This window comes from Gasterosteus aculeatus, chromosome 14 (assembly GCF_964276395.1).
Source record: "Gasterosteus aculeatus chromosome 14, fGasAcu3.hap1.1, whole genome shotgun sequence".
Classification (NCBI taxonomy): Eukaryota; Metazoa; Chordata; class Actinopteri; order Perciformes; family Gasterosteidae; genus Gasterosteus; species Gasterosteus aculeatus.
In genome coordinates this window covers 3,632,389-3,649,780 of record NC_135702.1, presented here as the reverse complement: position 1 = coordinate 3,649,780, position 17,392 = coordinate 3,632,389, and the positions used below count along the sequence as shown (strand labels likewise).

The following is a 17,392-nucleotide window of genomic DNA, read 5'->3' as shown; positions in this document are numbered from 1 at the left end:
GTTGCTCCACACGTCAACCCTTGCAACCATTTTCTAGTTGTTCTTTTCTTAAGTCATTCCCTTCGTCCTAATCTTTTTCTTTCCCTGGGACCGGCATGAATGCATTTATCCACAGAGCTCGCCGCCACCACAATGCAGCATCCCGGGGCTTGTATTTATATTCTTGTCACGCGGGGGGAAAATCCAAAGAGGACTGTATCTACAAAAGAGAGCACAAATCAAAGAACATCACAATTCCTGTGAGGATGACAGCCCATTTTGCATCCTTTGTGTATCTCTTTTTTTGAATTATGCTATTTGTGGACACTTGGGGGCAAATTCACAAAAGGGAGGGTGCGGCCTTTTTCCTGCACAGAAAAGACAAAAACAACACATGTAATTCTTAAAGTTCACCGCTAAATGCCCCATTAGGCAACTCATTTCTCCACGTTTTATGCTGTTTGCATTTAGGTAACAGGCCTTTTTAGCCTCATGCAAAAACTATTCACAAAGATCACATGCTAATAGACGCATGAAGTCACAGTGAAATGAAACCACAGATATGGTTTCTCTCAATAAATTCCTTCATTTCATTTCATCTAAAACAATTGGCCAGACGTCCCCTGACCCTGTCAGTGGTTTGTCTAAGAAAAACTCAATCATTTGTTGCTGCGTCTTCTCTCAGCTGGGCTGCAGCACCTCTGACGGCTGCCTGGTCAAAGGTCAGCAACGCTCCCACCACTCACAGGTCAGTGAAGACAGGGGCATAGAGTGCTGATCGATTCTCCTCGGGGAGATTTATCACTCGCGTCCAGGTGATGCTTCTGCGTCATTAAGGGCAGCTGCACAGCATGCCGATGTCCGGCCCGTATACCTTTTTGTGAGAATGCATTATTAATTAGTACATGGAGAGACAAACTTGGAGTACAAGACGTGGAGAAAAGGTGGTTGAGTAGCAGGAAACAAATCCAATCCGTCGTTTGGAGTAAAGAAAAGTAATTAACAAGGAATTCATATTTATTTTTTAACAATCTTACGAAACTACCTCAGATCAAGCTACTTAAACTGTTTTTCAGTCCCTTATTAATAGTGCATTTAATTCCACAATATTCCTTCCAGGAGTATTTTATACGATGCTGAAGCCTAAATGTGCATAAGAGGCTGATTTGAGTCAATAAAAAGGCTGCTACCTTGCAGGAAGGTCACAGCTTAGAGAAACTCACAAGGTTTCACGCCGTCTCCCCCTGAACACTCTCCGATCCCCATTGAGGGAATAAATCGCCTCATTATTCATCCAGGTGCCCCCCGTCTAAGCCTGAGTGTCGCTTCCATTGTTTTCTCCTCCTGTCACATTGCTATTTATTCTGTCTGCTTCTCACAACACTCCCCATAATCATGTATTTCAAAATTATTGGACATTTACCATTATTTTCACTGTGTAATTTCAGGGTGTCTATGATGTAATTCATCACCGGTCCTTATAGCGCTCTGCTCTGCCTGAGGAAGCAAATACTATTTAAATCCTCACATCTAAATCCTGCGAGGTGTTTACAGCAGGAGGCGTTCGGGCCCCCAGACTCCACTGGAGAAACAAGTTGTCACTTCACGCATCTTACAACATGTCAGTTTCCTCTTGTCGGTACTTTTACGACTCGCCAACTGCTCACATGTGACAGAGAAGCCAGCTGCGTCTCTTCACGTGGTTTCCAAATGCGATGTCAAGACAGCACACAACTCGACAAAGAATCATCCAAACCGGAGGCGCCCAACATTGTTTGTAATGTAAAAAATATTGTGTATTGGAAAGTCAAATTGAAAAAATATATATATTTTTATTCTTTGTGTGGTGTGGCCGCGTACCAAATGGCCGGTGGTTGGGAACCCCTGATCCAAACCACTTCATTCTACAGGAGCACGATGTGTTCATTGTGGCTACTCTGCAATCCTCACAGCCGCTGGGAATAACTTTTATTTTAGTATTTCCAAATGCGTGGAACATTTCACAACAAAAGTACATCATCAAACAATGCTTATTGTGATCACCTCAAGATGACCCCGACGTCAGGAGAATAGTAGTTTTTTAGTGCCGTGTGCAGCTCTTTACAGTCACTGTCTGCCTACGCGCTGCACCCATGTGGCTCATACCGCCTGTTGGCTTCCGCAACCCCCCGCTGACTTCCCTCCGGCCGTACCCACTGATAATTATAATCCAGAAAACCATTTCATGCAAACACGGCAGTTTGCGAATACCATGTTTAATTCCTTGCACATCGTACATTTCTAGGAGCATTGCAGCAAGAGTGTGTTGGACAAGAGCTGCCATAATAAGTGGCTTTGCATGGAAATGGCTTTATTATGCGTTACATTGGTCCCTGGCTATTCGGTTAATACTTGGAGTAAAATCCTTGGAAAGGAACAACAGCAAGAGCCGCGCACTAGAAAAGCATATGGCTGATAAATGATGTGTCTCTGCGGTCATTGACAAGTGGCTCTCATTGAGAGCTACGTTTTGTCAAAGACAGTCACTTACCATAACAGCATTTCTGAAACTGAATGTTTTCTGTTGCAGAACTCTTTTTTCGTTGTATCTCACCCTAAACAATTCATACATAAAAATCGCTATGCATACTGCAGCAGATTGATATTGAATATGCAAATGAATAGTTATGTTCTAAATATGCATCAGGATGTGCTGCACAAATGTCCTTTTTTCCACCATAACTGTATCTGGAGAACAAAAGCCCCAGAGGTCTTTGATTCTTCAAGGACACCTGAGATAACTCCACCATGTAGAGGGAATTTATTGTTTGAGTACGTGTGCATGTGTGCATCAAATCCATTTGATATGAGGATGAAGTTACCACAAGAACGCAGAGCCAAAATGGTAACATATTAAAGGAACTGAATGAGATGTGTTGGTCCCAGCTGTCAGGAAATGCACAAAGATATGATATCATATTATATCCTGCATGACAAAGACAAACTACAATATCTCCCAGGACTTGATTCCCCAGCAATCAATTATTTAGAGCACACATAAGTGTTTTCAGTTGAAGCTCCTCCAATACTGCATTCATATCCAATCAATTATTCAACGGTGTGATCCCTCCTCTGTCAGTCCGGCACACTGATGCTGAACGCTGAGGGATCCAGTCGGCCGGCCAGCCGGGGTCTTGCCAATCAGCCGCGATGCTGTTTCAGTGATGCCTCTGCCTCCTTCAGGAGGGTGTGCTGCCTCTGATTGGTGTGGCCGCACCCCGGCAGACACTCCATCTGCACTAGATTGCACTGCCGGAGTGGAGATAGCTGCAATTTGCAGCAATTCCGCCAGTAATTCCGATATGTATGAGAAGCAGAGCGATTCGTGGCCCTCTCCTCGAGGCCCGGGGAGCTACTTTATTTGATGCCCCTCATCGCCGGCCCACAGGTATATTCCAACACCTCTCCACTTGTACCGACACGGCTTGCAAAAAAAGCGGAGGGGATTTTATTTTTAGTGAAGCTGTAAAAATGAATGAGCAGAATCTTCTCACAAAGGAATGCTGAATGAGCCCAGATTGGGTGATTGAAAATGACATCAACGAATTACTGGCTGATGGCTGGTGATGACAGTCGGAAGCGTTTCTAAGCCAAAGAGGGTGTTCTAGCAGAAATATTCAGTTTTCTTTCACGTAATGAATTAATTCAGCATTCCTAATGCTTTTGTTAATGGCCTTCAAATAGAAAACACGTATTATCATTTCATTCTTTTCGGGTAGCGGTGGCACATTGTTCACGCCTGGTCAGACGTTAAACACCAGAACCTCATAGATTAACAATTCATCCTTTCCAACGCCCTCTCGAGTCCTCTGCACTGAGATGAGCACATTCATCCGGAGGACGGCGACTCTGTTGTGTGCCGCCGCATTGTGAATACAACCTCAAATGAGGAGGAGAAGCATGTTTCTTTGCCTTCTCTCGCCACAGCCTTACTTTTATGTTTCTGATATTATTACCTCGATGTGAAGATACTCTATTTTTTCAACGGTTGAGCTCAGCCGCGGGAACGTTGATGTGGACCCTTGAAGGCCATTTCAGTGGATTTCATTTTTATTCAATGTCAACCTCATTGAATTGCATCAGTCAGGGAATTTGTGTGTTTGAGTTCGGATTACGGCCAAGGGTCCAAATGACGTAAAGACCACAACGCAAATCCTAATTAGAAAAGGTCAAATATACAAATACAAATATATGACTCAAAGGACAAGAAAATGTCCTTGTTATGATACCTGCTTCTGGGGAGGTGTGTGTCTCGCCCATCATTACCTTCACCCTGCAATAGGAGGCGGAACTTAGCAAGGCTCTAATGGTACCATGTGCCCATGAGCAAAGCCTCCGCGGTGCTTCCATATGCTCCTCGTGCGCTGCGAGTCGACTCGCTGCCTCGTTCTCTCGTCTCTGTCTGGATTTCCTTCCCAATCACACGAACACATCCTCTCTGCTCCAGTTAGATTACCTGCTCAGCAATCCTTTTAATGGACTCCACACTTTGACCCGCCCCCCCCGAGGAATCAACCTATCAGGGCAGATGGAGAGTTGTCGGTAGACGGGTTTTCTGTTCGAGACTCGACGTTAACAAATTCCATCAGTCAGGTCCAGTTCGTTTGTGGAGCGTCTGGGGGGCCTGTTGTCTAATACCAGAGTGGATCTAAGTGGATTAGCCATCTGCTCCATTCATCTGGTGTTTTAACATAACTGCCAGTCGCCAATTGGAACTGTATATATGTGTAAGGTTAGCTTAACAGGAACGCCCGCATGTGGAAGCTTTTTGTTTTGAAGATTTGACAGGACGTGAGGGACTAGAGGTACGATATTTAACAAAGGTTCCCACCGATATTTAACTGTACAAAACAAAAAGTAGCTACCGGTGCATTAAAACAGGCTGTGTTTACCAGGGTCACCTTCTTAATTTAGCACGTTAGCGTGAACAAATGTATTGGTTATTTTATTATTATGCAAGTTTTGGAGCTGATGATGGCACTGAAATAAGTATTAAAACATTTTAATTAATTGTAGAACAAATTTATTCACCAAATTTCACAGCGATCAATACAAATATCAAGTCAATCACCATCATCTCGGACCATTAACGTCTGCACAGCCGTCCTGCCAAAGGACCAAAGTGGTGGATCAACGGCCCCCTAATTCAGCTTCAGATTCAGGTTTTAAACTGTACGACCATGAAGACCTCTTGTGCGTCCGTCCCCGTTCCCATCTTGTTCTACGAGATGTGGCCTGGTCTCGTTACGTTAACAGCAAATTTACTTACCAAAGAAAATTGTGTCTTCTGGCGCTCTGCGTCTGCTGCAGTGCAGCCGGAGCTCATTTTGTTTCACCCGAGAGCGCCTCTAAATATTAAAGTGATCTTCTCCCTGAATTACAGCCTCGCAGGCCCGCCAACCGCCATCAGCACCGGTCTACCTGCCTCTCTTCCTTCCCTCCTCCACTTTCCCCTCTCCCTTCACCACTCTCACCCCTCCCTCCCCTCCCTCTCCTCCCCCAGAAGGTTCATTTCGGATGATATCAGATGTGATGGCTTGTTGGCTCTCATTCTTCTCGCTCACGGTTTTTTATGACTCACATCCTGCCACTTGAGTAAAATCGCCTCCTTTGTTTCGCCCGGCGGAGGGCATTCGGAGGCCTCTAGTTTCGCGGAGGCGGGGAGGTTGAATGCAAACCTGACATCTGATACCGTCGTCCATATGAGCCCTCCAGCATCCCTGAGATTAAATCTCATTTGACATTAGCCGACACTAAAATGACCTGAGAGATTTAAATGCGTCGTGTCACCGGTGTCCCACCTGCTCCAATCACCACTAACAAGTGGAGTGGAGTAAACAAGGTAGCTGGCTTGGCTCTGCCTGGGACTTTGGCAGGAGTTTTGACGCTTTCGGACTTTGGCACGTTGCTGCTTTTAAAGCGCATCTGGAGTAGACTAATAGGACGACATCCAGCACAAGCTGTTATTTACCTACTTCTAAACAGACGCTTTTTAATCTTTTTTTTTTTTTTTATTACTCATGAATAAAAAGGTTTTGGGAAATGTTCAAACAGTCCGAGACTTCAGTATCAGTCCGAAGAAAAGCAGGGAACTCACACATATGAAACTATGAAGCTTTCGGGTTGCCACGGTGACGAGACACGCCGGTGTCGGCCTCCCCCCCGGGGGGGGGACGGATGGCGGGCTAGTTAGCGAAGCAAATGTTCTGTAACCAGTTTAGCATCAAATTCTACCGGCTGCGGTGGTTACAGAAAATGAAGCTTTCGCTTTCGTTCATCGCGGGCGCCGCGGCTCCACGGCGTTCCTGGCGCTCCGCCTCGTTCAGTCGCCACTCGCGGCACTCACCCCGCGATGCGACGGCGATAAGGCGCACAAAAAAATGGCCGCCGCGCTCACCGCCTCGTTATGAGTTGAGTGGGGAAAATCCATTCTACTCCAATTCCATTTCCATGATTAGAACCAGGCGCGATCACTGCAGACATTTTGATATTCTCTCCTGCGATCAACGGTGTCTGCATGAATTATTCTCGGCGCAAAGGCGATGGTTTTATGCGTAATATATCAAAACAGTCCCACGTGGATGTTAGCGGAGCTGAACGCTGAGATGATGAGAAGGAAATAAACACGGATAGATGAAGTGAAAAGTGTGTGGTAGAAATGTTAGCAGGGTTAAATTAATCAGTTTCAATCAAGCCTCATCTCTACTATTCATCTCGGCAAACTGCCAATTAGCTATGCAACTTGCTGTTAACAGCTGCCTGTCCCGGTCTATTAAAATAAATATACCCCGCTCATCAATTATTTTAACGGCAGAGAAAGGCTCCTGTGTGAGCGACAAAGAGGTTTTCGAGAGTAAACAGGCAGAGCGCGTCTTTGCGGAAGGAGCTCCGGAACAGTTGAACCACCCACTGCAAACACATGACAGTAAACTGCTCAAGCTGCATCACCATCAACACGAGCAAACGTGTCACCTCCTCGGCGTCTCGCCGCCAGCTCACACCGGCGGCGGGAGACAAAGCGAGCGGCGCTCATTCAATTCGAATGAGAGAGCCGGGAGACGACAGAGAGCCGAGTGACAGCCGGCGGAGAGAGATTCAAGTTAAACAGAGTTCAATTTTAAATGAGCAGTCAAAGACGCCTCATTGTTTGGAGGAGGATCAAGACGGAAATGTTAAAAGTCAGCCTGGATTCATATTGATCGCTACCTCTCGCAAAGCGCCGTCGATTTTGTTTTGCTTTGTCGTGAAGGAGCCAGAATGTTTTGTATTATATCGCTCTGAGAAGTTAAAACCCGCCGAAATACTTCCCGCCGCTTAGAATAATTGCATTGCGTTTGGAGCTGTTCCCGATGGAGGGAGGGCATTTTAAAGTCCAGTGAACGCATATTTTGTGGTGGATTAACATTTAATTATACCTTGCATTAGAACACCAACATAATAACTGTCTCTCGGTCACTTAAAAGCTCATCCGGAACGCCGCAAAAAAAAAAAAATGAAAAGCTTTGCTTTCAGTGGCGGTCTGCCTGTGTGGCCTTTTTATAGTTTTGTGTGCACAAACCGCCCACTTGAAAATGTCCCCCTGGCCGTGAAAATGAAAAGCAAAGAGCCCAAACACATTACAGCGCTCTTATGATTATTGCATTAACATATCGGATCTGGATTCTTGGTCGCTGTCCTACACGTGGCGCGTGTTCCGACCTTCAGTCGCGCCTCCGTCTGTGACACGAGGAGGGGAAACCGCTGCGGGTCTGCAAACCGCAAAAAGCTTTATTCTCCTCGGAAAACCCGCGAGGATTCAAAGGAAACAATGTGTATTAATAATATATCGCTAAATGTATCCATCTTCAAAGATGAAGCAAGTGACTCCTGAAAGCAGTAATGAGAGCGCTGTGGGCAAAGTGAACAAACATTCCCAAGATCATTATTCCCAAATTAGACTCCGCCCGGGGAAACGGCACCGCTGAGCAAATAGCGCCGCTCGACAATGTTCATTCAGGGAAAATTCTCTGCGTCCCGATGCTTTGGAACGCAGCGGAATGTGGCCTCTCGCAACTGCCACCACTCGTCCCAGCAGAAGGGTGTTGCTGCCCCCCCCCACCCTCCTCGTTTCTACGGAATGCCACACCCCCAAAATCCATTCTAAACCAGCATTTCCATCCTCTATAGCAAACATCGGAAATCCCTCAGAGGAACATCCAATATTTACCGCTTGATCATGAATTAAATGAATTTGCCAAAAAAATGTCAGTGGTGCTTTTTGTCCCACGAAAATGTCTCCGTTGGCCCCCGGGTGGGGGCAGCGAGAGTTCGGCACACACCTGTCTCCGCTTCCCCCCCGCGACGAGCGGAGTGCTAGCCTGTTCTATTTCCTAAAAGCCGACCCCCCCGCCACTCGCCCCCCGAGGGCCAAAGGGCAAAGTGGAAGTAGCATCCACCCTCCACCCTCCACCCTCCAGTCTCGTACACGTCAACGATCTGTGAGCAAAACCGCTTGACAGGGAGAGGGAAAAAAGACAGGGGGGGTTTCAGGAGTAGGAGGAGATGGAAGAGTTGGCTGAAACAGTCTCAGGAGCTGCCCCCCAGCAGCAGAGGGAGAAAAGCATGATGAATAATTAACTTTGAGAAATGTCACAGGCGGCAGAGAGAAGTGTAATCTTTCCTCTGTTGGGTTTAGAGATGTGTTTTTTTTTGTTTTTTTATTCTTTTATTCCTTCGTGCCCCGTAGCGCTGCGCCACGCTTAGACTGCGACCCGACCCCCCCCCCCCCCCCGCCTGCGATACATCGCATACTACATACTTTTCAAATAAAAGCAAATAAATGATTAATATGTGGGCCTTTTAGCGGAATCACAGACATCTCACAGAGGTCTTCTCCATATTTAATCGAGTCATTGATGTCAGTCTCATTAACTGTAAAATCACGTTTAAGGAGCAGGCGTCTCTGGTGCTGACTTCTTAATCAATGTAAGGCTTGAGCGTTGTTTCTTTTTAGTTCTGGAGAACACAGCACGTCCTCCTCAGAATGAATAAAAGATTTTTTTTTTTAAATGACAAATTGCCGTCTTCATGTTCCAAACAAGCTAAATTGGTCCCATGAACCCCAGAGCTACGAAAATGAGTTATGGATTACCGTGGCCTAGTTCCCTGAGATAATTGAGGATATATATCATTTTTAGTGCAATTGTAAGATTGTCCCGCTTTTTATGTGTAATAGAATAGTATTATTTGTACTCTCTTCATCAGAACGGATGCGATGAAGTTAACGCTCGGCTTTCACTGGGCACAATGGAAGGTGCCGCACTACAGCCTCCGCTCTGTTGTGGATGATTTAATGCCAAAGAACGCTCGGAGATCGTTGTCCCATCGACGTGTTTGTTAATCAGTCACACGCTGAGTGAGATTCCTTATCAGTAAACACATTGATTGTTCAGAATGAGATGAGCCGATTTCGCCGGTGTTATTAATCTTCTTTTTAGATGACGTTGAGTAAGTGCTCCTGTACGGCGCTGCGCCGTGTAATATGGAGATTTATCCAGAAAGAAGTTCACACAAAGATTGCGCTCCGTTAATTAATTTTCATTTAAAGGGCTGCAGAGCTTCGGCAACAATAAAACATCCCGTTGTGGTGACTTTTCCATCTGGCACCATCACAGAAGTTAACAGGGCAAGTGATGTCTTTGTGTTAGCGTGCTAAACTTAGCAGACTATGTGCAGGAAACAGAGACACACATCAGCAAAATGCAACACTTTTTCACGTTCATTCAGACACACAAAAAAAAGTTTATCTGTGTCCTGTTTTTCTAAGAAAAAGCATCAATCCACACATGCAGCCAAGGGAAAGTTGTTCTTGAGTGTTGAAGTACTTATAAAATACTGATATTAATAGAAATGTATCATTATTATTAATAATAATAATAATGCTAATTAAGTGTGAAATCAAAACAAACAGCAATTAAAAGTAGTCTGCCTTAATATGACCGAGATATGAAACCAGAAGAAATAAAGAAGCCCCCCCCCCCACCCCCCCCCTTAATTGACATTCGCTTTTGGACTCTGCTGAGCTTCCCATAAACGGCAAATCAGTGAGAAGAGGGAAGAGTCTCTCCCCAGCGGAGCAATCAGCAAGTTAATTCTGAAGCAAAACACCTCGAAATTCTCCCTTGTATCAGAACCCACTTTAAATAAACTCACAGTAGCATTTAATTAACAGGATGGTGCACCTGAGCGTTTAGATTTTAACCAAATAGGTTTCCGTTGTTATTTAACTTGTCTTCCGCTTTAATTATTCTGAATTAGAGTCTCGCTGAGATTCTCTGGGGCTTTAATTAGCGACTGGATAAAAGTTATGTAAATACAGTTGGAAGCTGCGGACTCTTTAAATAGAGTCGTGTTGCATCTGGTATTTTATTTTTATTTTTTTTTCCGAAAGAAAAAACATCCAGAGTCTTTCTTTTTGAAGTTTATCAAATCACTGCAGGGTACTTCTCCCTTTTCGGTATCTGCGGAATGAGACTTTTCCTCAAAGGGCTACATGACAGAAATAAAGAATTCTGAAAATGAAGCCATTTTTGTTTCCCACGGTGCGCGAGGGAACGCGTTGCATTGTGTGCCTCTGCTGTGCGTGTCAGCACCTCACATGTTCAGACCGTCGCGCGTGAAGTCGCCTGCCCATCAACGTACGAATGACTGATCCTCCGGCTCTTCTGATCCACTTTAAAGATGGAATCAGCGGGATCAGCCTCCTGTTGGGCCACATTAAACCCAAGCCGAGTGCCTGGGCCCCGACTCAAAGCCCCTGTCGCTGAATAATAATGCTTTCTTTCAGCCGGGTTTGTCACCAAATTAGCCCCCCACTTCAGACGAGGCGCTCTCAGAGTGCGATTCTCCACCACCACGGAATTCAAATTAGACAGTTTGAGGGTTGTAAGCTTCTAGGAGTTGTTATTTTTTTTGAAGGTGTTGATTGCAGTCGGAAAATGACGGCGTTCAGGCTCTTAAAATCACAGTTTATTCCTGTGAAATTACAGATCTGCCTGCAGCTTCCTCTCCGCGCTCCAAACCCGACCTGCGGTCTTCACCGCGAAGCCTTTGAAGCCCCTCCATCAGGGCAGCGCTTCAAATCTTATTTCTTCTCACCCCCAAATAAACACTGCAACCGCACTGAGTGCGTTTCCAAGCACGGAAGGAGGCTTCCTACCCGAGTCTTGAGGCTGAGAACGCGTTTGTTTGTCTTCCTGCCTCGGATTGCGTGACGCCCAGGTTGAGTTCCTCGCGCTCCCCTCCCCGCCTGACACGCCATCCCTCTTGTGCCTTTGATCAACAGGGATGAGTGAAACTCGCCCTGGGACGCACCATCAGTGCGACGCAGCGGGGGGAAGGTAGAGCAGCGGGGGACGGAGGGCGCGGGGGGGCGTTGCAAGGAAGAAGGGATGGAAACCATTTTTCCCTTCCGGCGCTTTCTGTCTAACACATTCCATCCAAAGGATTGAGAAGCAATTAAAAGACCTGTTGGGGGCATCCGATGAAGCGGAGGCAGAGCTTTATCGGGAGTAGCGGAGACAGGTGTATGTGAACTCGATGTGTTTCTTTGGTTTAATGGAAAAAGGATTTTATCCAAAGAGCTGAAGCCAAGCAGGGACCCACAATTGAGGACAAAGAGGGGGGTTCTTTCACTGAGCTACGACCTGCTGCAATCAAATGTTAATGAGGAATATTTATACGTTTTTTTTTTCTGTGAAGCAAATCTGTGTCTCCTTAAAAAACAGGGGACTCTTTAGCGAAGTCCTGTACTAATGATGACGTGTGACTCCTCGTCTTTGCTCATGTCTCTTCTCGCAGTTTAGCACGTTAGCGCATTAAGCCGCTACGTCATCGCTTTCAAAATATCCCCAGAACTGAACTGAAATCACTGCACGATTAGTTTGCGTCTCATCGGAGTGTTTTTGGAAAGAAGCTTTAGTCCGATAAAAAAAAAAAAAAAGGCATAACTTATGGGACCAAAGACGACACTGAGCATGTTTCATTACCCAGAGGCCACAGATGTTGTTGACCCTGCTGTTAAATCTCCGTCTTCGATATTACAACTTTTATATGGAGCCAAGTGTCCTTCACAGTGTTTGGGGACTTGCTTTGATGTTGTGGGACTGAGCGGGGGATGTTGTTTTTCACATTAGAATTACAAGTAGCTATTTATTTGAATTGGGGAGAAGCACTTCACCTGCCTGGATGAGTCTGTGGTGCGCTGCTGGCCCGTGCTACAATTATCTCCCTGGTTGAAGAAATACAGTTTTTTCTCTTTTTGAATTTAGTGCAAGAGATACTTTAGAACTTTAACCAAAGGATAAATAACACACTAAGGAAGATAAAAACCACCACTTCCTAGAGAGTGCAGAGCAATTACAGACAAATCAGCAATATTTTGCAGTCGGGCCCAGCAGCACTGAGGCCGAGAGAATTAGAAAGAAGATATTTATTTTTCTCACTGTGTGAGAATGCTGCGTTGTACTTTTGCAAGATGGAGTAGCCAGCACGACTTCGCTTAAAAGTGCACACTTGTTTTGAAGCATCAGACACTTTGGAAAAATAAACTCTAATCTTGTTTTGGAAAGAAAGCAAATGTAGCAGGAGACACTAAATGGGCCCAAAAAAAAAAACCCAACATATCACATCTTTTCAAAACGTACGGCGTTTAGAGCCGGCTGAGAGAGCTTTAAACTGTTGTCCGAGGACAAACGGACTGGTGTGATCTTCTCCCCCTGCAGGGCTGAAGCAGATCCATGCCCTCTCCATCCAGGGCAACTACGAGCTGCGCATCGACTTGGAGGACTTTGAAAACAGCACCGCTTATGCCCAGTATGGAACCTTCGGAGTGGGCCTCTTCTCGGTGGACCCAGACGATGACGGATATCCTTTGACCGTGGGCGACTACTCCGGCAACGCAGGTGTGTAAGCTCACCGGCTTCCATTTGCCACCTGCGTCCTGATTGTGACTCTGTTTGTTTTGAGGCACATCAGGGGCCGAAACCTCCAGCCAATAGCGGAATAATAATGTTATTTTCACAGTGAAAGTAGAACAATGCAGACAGTCGAACAGGGACGGCCGGTGCCGGCGTCCGTGCTCCCCAACCATCGAATCCAAGCCAGCTTCCTGTCGCCTTGATGAAATTACTCCCAATTAATTGCATTGCTTGACCTGCAGCGTAAACAAAAACCAGCCGTGGAAACGGGGAAGCAATTTAAAGAACCTTTGGGGAGCATTGCTCCAAAAACAAAGCGAGAGAATGGGGACAGGTATGAGAGATGGAGCCAGGAGAAAAGATGTGGAGGGGAGGGAAAGAAGGAGCTACAGAGGAAGGCAGGTGTGGGCAAAAAGTGAAGGGTGAACAGGAGAAAGGTAAATAAAAACGAGGAGATTTCAAAAACGTGTTGTGTGTGTGTGTGGCAGATATTTCACCAAACATCCTCTGGTTCGCTGTTCTCAGCGTGACTTGACCTTGAATCCATCTGCCTGGTGGTCATTCGAATCCAGTCAAATTACGGGTACTCAGGCTGTCTCAGGACGCTCGCGCTCCCTCCTTGGCCTCCCTCCAGGCAGCGCTGTTATTCCTAGTAGTGCTTTGCCGTCCGGCCAGCTGACAGGTGCTCATTCGGGGCTGGCAGCAGGCCGGATCTTAATGGACATCGGGGGCCACCAAGGTGACATCTAGCTTATTGCAAATGAGCCTCTAAGTGCGTCTTTCATCTTCTTCTTTTTTTTTTTCCGTTGTTTTTTTCCCTGCCTCCTCTTCTCTACACCCCCTGGACATCATCCCATTGTGGCTGCCATTGAGCTCCCCCCCCCCCCTGCCACTGTCTCCTCTTTCCTAATGCCGAGCAGCACGCGGCATTGATATCAGCCACTGCTCTCAGAATACTTTTCGCGGCTGACTTGTTACCATGGCGATGCCGAATGGAGAGCGGCGTGCAGGGCAGCGTGAGGGGGGCAAGAAGCCGGGGCGGCCACATCCTGGGCAATTAAGGCTTGTTTGAAGCCCTGACGAGCTGTTAGCCCTCACCTGATGGCTGGTGGGCCGTCTTTCATCGGGCTCTCGGCTTTGTCCTCATATCCACTTCTGGTCACAGTGTGAAGCCGGCGACGGGATAGAGAGGGAGGGGACGTGGAGCGCAGCGAGCTCAATGAACATTAGGAGCTGTGTGAACATCCATTTGCTAAAAACTTCAGATCTACCTCGGCGTCTGCAAGGGCGTCGCTTTCATTTTACTTGTAAGCCTCTTAGAGCGATGGCTTGTAAAGCTGTTATCGATTCAGAGAATATGCCTGTGAGGAATATTTGTACAGCGGGTAGATATTTTCAGCCGGGCAGTTTGATTGCGTGGATCAGACTCACCGCGCAGACGGCGATTGTGGTCACCGAGGCCATTCGACCGCGTTAGTCTCGCATCGTGACCCCATTCGCGGGTCACGGGTGGCAGGAAGGAAGGCCTTCTCGCCGTTATCGACGCTTTTCAAACATGTCGCAAAAACACTTAGAAGGTGAACATAGAAATAATCGTATGAATAAATGGGGTGAAGTCCACTGACTGTCGTTTCTCCTCTCTATCAACATTTCTGTCCATTAACTGATAGACATCATGATGAAATCCTCGGGTATGCCTCATTAAAAAGTGGAAGATAAAAAGGTCACCGTGGAACCTTTGATAAATTGGTTTCAAAGCCGTCTGACCTCCTGCTTTCGATAATGAGAAGCAATACTCTTGAGAGCTGTGGAGCTTGATTTTTGTATTCTATCATCTCTGTTTATAGAAATAAATGAATTTTAAATGCCTTACACTATTTTGAGGTTGATGCTGGTGTCTTGTTACCGATCCAAGAATATGAGACACATTTATTTTTTAAATCATTTTTTTATTCCTTCAAAATGTCCCTCGTGTACGTAGTGACGCATTCAAGTTAACGTCGCACATCTTTTGCTGCACCAGGTGACTCTCTGCTGAAGCACAACGGGATGAAGTTCACCACCAAAGACCGGGACAACGACCACTCGGAGAACAACTGCGCCTCCTTCTACCACGGGGCCTGGTGGTACCGCAACTGCCACACCTCCAACCTCAACGGGCAGTACCTGCGCGGCCAGCACACCTCCTACGCCGACGGCATCGAGTGGTCCTCCTGGACCGGTTGGCAGTACTCCCTCAAGTTCTCCGAGATGAAAATACGGCCCACCCGCGACCCCGAGAACAAATGAGGAAGAACAAAAGGAGAACGGATATAAAATGTTTTTTCAGACATTACACACCACTTCTTTCTGACAGCTAGGCGGAGTTACATGTCTTGATATTGTTTGTTCACTAAAACGTACCTTTTAGTTTCCTCTGCTGTTTGCCTCCTGATGTCTCGCTCCCGTCTTTTTTGCTCCTCCGCCTCCTCCTCCTCCTCCATCACTCAGCTACTACGTGTCATGCCGGCTGCCATTATCCTTAAATGACATGCATCTGCATCATGCATATGTTTTTTATCGCTCGGTTCACAGAAAAAGCAGCATACCAGAGCTCCGAAGCCACCGTCGGCGCGCCGCGGCGGTCCAAGCGTCGCCCGCGGGACCACGCGCCAGTAGTTCGCTCCCGACATGTAGCTCTGACCTCCCATCTGTGCTGCCGTGGCACTTCAACTGTGGTCCGGTCTCACTGCCCGTTGCCGCATAACCATGAAAGCGGAGCGCGTCGCTCCAAACGTGGTTGAAAACACTCCCGACAAAAGGTAGAAAAGGAGACGCAGGTCCAGGACCAGCGAGAAGGGGCACGGCTCGCTCGTCCGACGTGTGACATTTACATCCTTGATCCGTGCCGACGGGACCCGGCACCAGCGCAGACAATTAGTGGTAGACACAGACTGCGAGCACGAGGGAATCATCTGACAAGTGTTGAATTGGTTTAAAAGTGAGAATCAAAGAGGAGTGAGGAAGAGGAAGAAGACGAGGTGCAAGAAATGAGAAAAAGGGAGAGAGAGAGAGAGAGAGAGAGAGAGAGACAGCGGAGGATCTCATTCATCGAACTTGGGCCATTAGCAGGTATATTGGGCACTTTGTTTAATCTTCCTGCCAGCTGAGTACTGGCCATCGGATGCAGCATTCACAGATGGTAACCCAGCCATTGTGTGCGTGCGTGTGTTGGTTTGTTGCGATTGTGTGCAAGCGTGTCTTCGACGAGAGGGAGGCAGACAGAGTTCTCCAACATTATCATTTTCCCGTCATGAGTTCAGCAGAGCGTCTCGGGCCGACTACGACGTTGAGTGAAGACGGACCGAGCGCGATGCGTCGCTGGTGTCGCTTCACGTTCAATTTAGCTTCTGGAGACACCGTGACAACGGCAGAGCGTGTAACGTACTTACGTGTAATAGGAGGGACGAGTCATTGGGACCAATGGGATTACAGAATGAAAGAGGAATCCAGGTTTGTGGCATAGTTCCCATTATTTTAGACAACCCTCCATTCTCACCTTTTTGGTTTGTCCATTTTTCCTCCGTATTGGGGGTGAGGGAGGGAGAGGGGAGGGGGGGGTCATGTGGGTTTCATGTGTGTGACACTGTTTTTTCTCGACATGCAAAAGGCGGAGGAAGTTGCTGTAAAATAAGATTTGACGCTCTCCAACCTGTATTTTTCTTCTGAGTAGGAATTCTACAATGTGTTTTGGCAAAAACAAAAATTGCCTGGAGCAAAAAAAAAAAAAAAAAGAATAACAGAAAAAGAAAAAAAGTGTTTTGTGGAAAAAGCACAAAGGAAAACTGTGGACAGAAAATAGTGCAATCCTGATTTTCCGTCTCCCTTAATTTTGTTTTTCGTTTTTGAAGTTGGAGAATCAACCTTGTTTTCATTGAGTTTATTTTGATGTACCAAAAGCTTTAAAAAAATATCTGTAGAGTTTATTGTACACTGTGTATGACTTTTGGAGCATGTGAAGCTGTTTTCTTACTATGCTAAAACACAAAGAATACTCAAGCACATGGACTTCACAAAAATCCCTCGGTCGGAAAAAAAAACAAAAAATGAAGTGAAGTATTTACAGAACCTTTTTCCCTCCCTTCCTCTACCTGAACAACAGAAGGACGGATACGAGTGAAGAGGAGGAACGCGATTGTCCCTGAAGCACATGCTCGTTCAAACTTGCAGCACAAATACAAATATTTAATGGAGGCACAATATCAGAGAGATTTTAAAACCCCTTCGGCACCTTTTGCCGCCTTGCTGGACACGATGGATCTTTCGAACTTATGTTGGCTTTGGAAGGTCCCGCCGCACTGCGAGACAATCCCTCACGCCCGCCGAAAGGGCGGGGCCCCCGGGGGCCCCCAGCCGACAGGGGGGGGGTTTACCGCGCG

The 17,392-nt window shown here is 46.6% G+C and overlaps 1 protein-coding gene across 2 annotated transcripts in view; it reads left to right on the top strand.

Annotated features, from left to right (window-relative positions):
* Positions 1–16,922, top strand: part of fibcd1b (fibrinogen C domain containing 1b) — a 76,653-nt gene extending 59,731 nt beyond the window's left edge. For both annotated transcript variants that reach the window (XM_040197673.2, XM_040197672.2), the window contains 2 exons: positions 12,780–12,959; positions 14,998–16,922. In XM_040197673.2, the coding sequence (XP_040053607.1) occupies positions 12,780–12,959; positions 14,998–15,263 (446 nt within the window). In that variant the 3' untranslated portion in view covers positions 15,264–16,922. The remainder of the gene's footprint in view (positions 1–12,779; positions 12,960–14,997) is intronic.
* Positions 16,923–17,392: the final 470 nt, after the last annotated feature.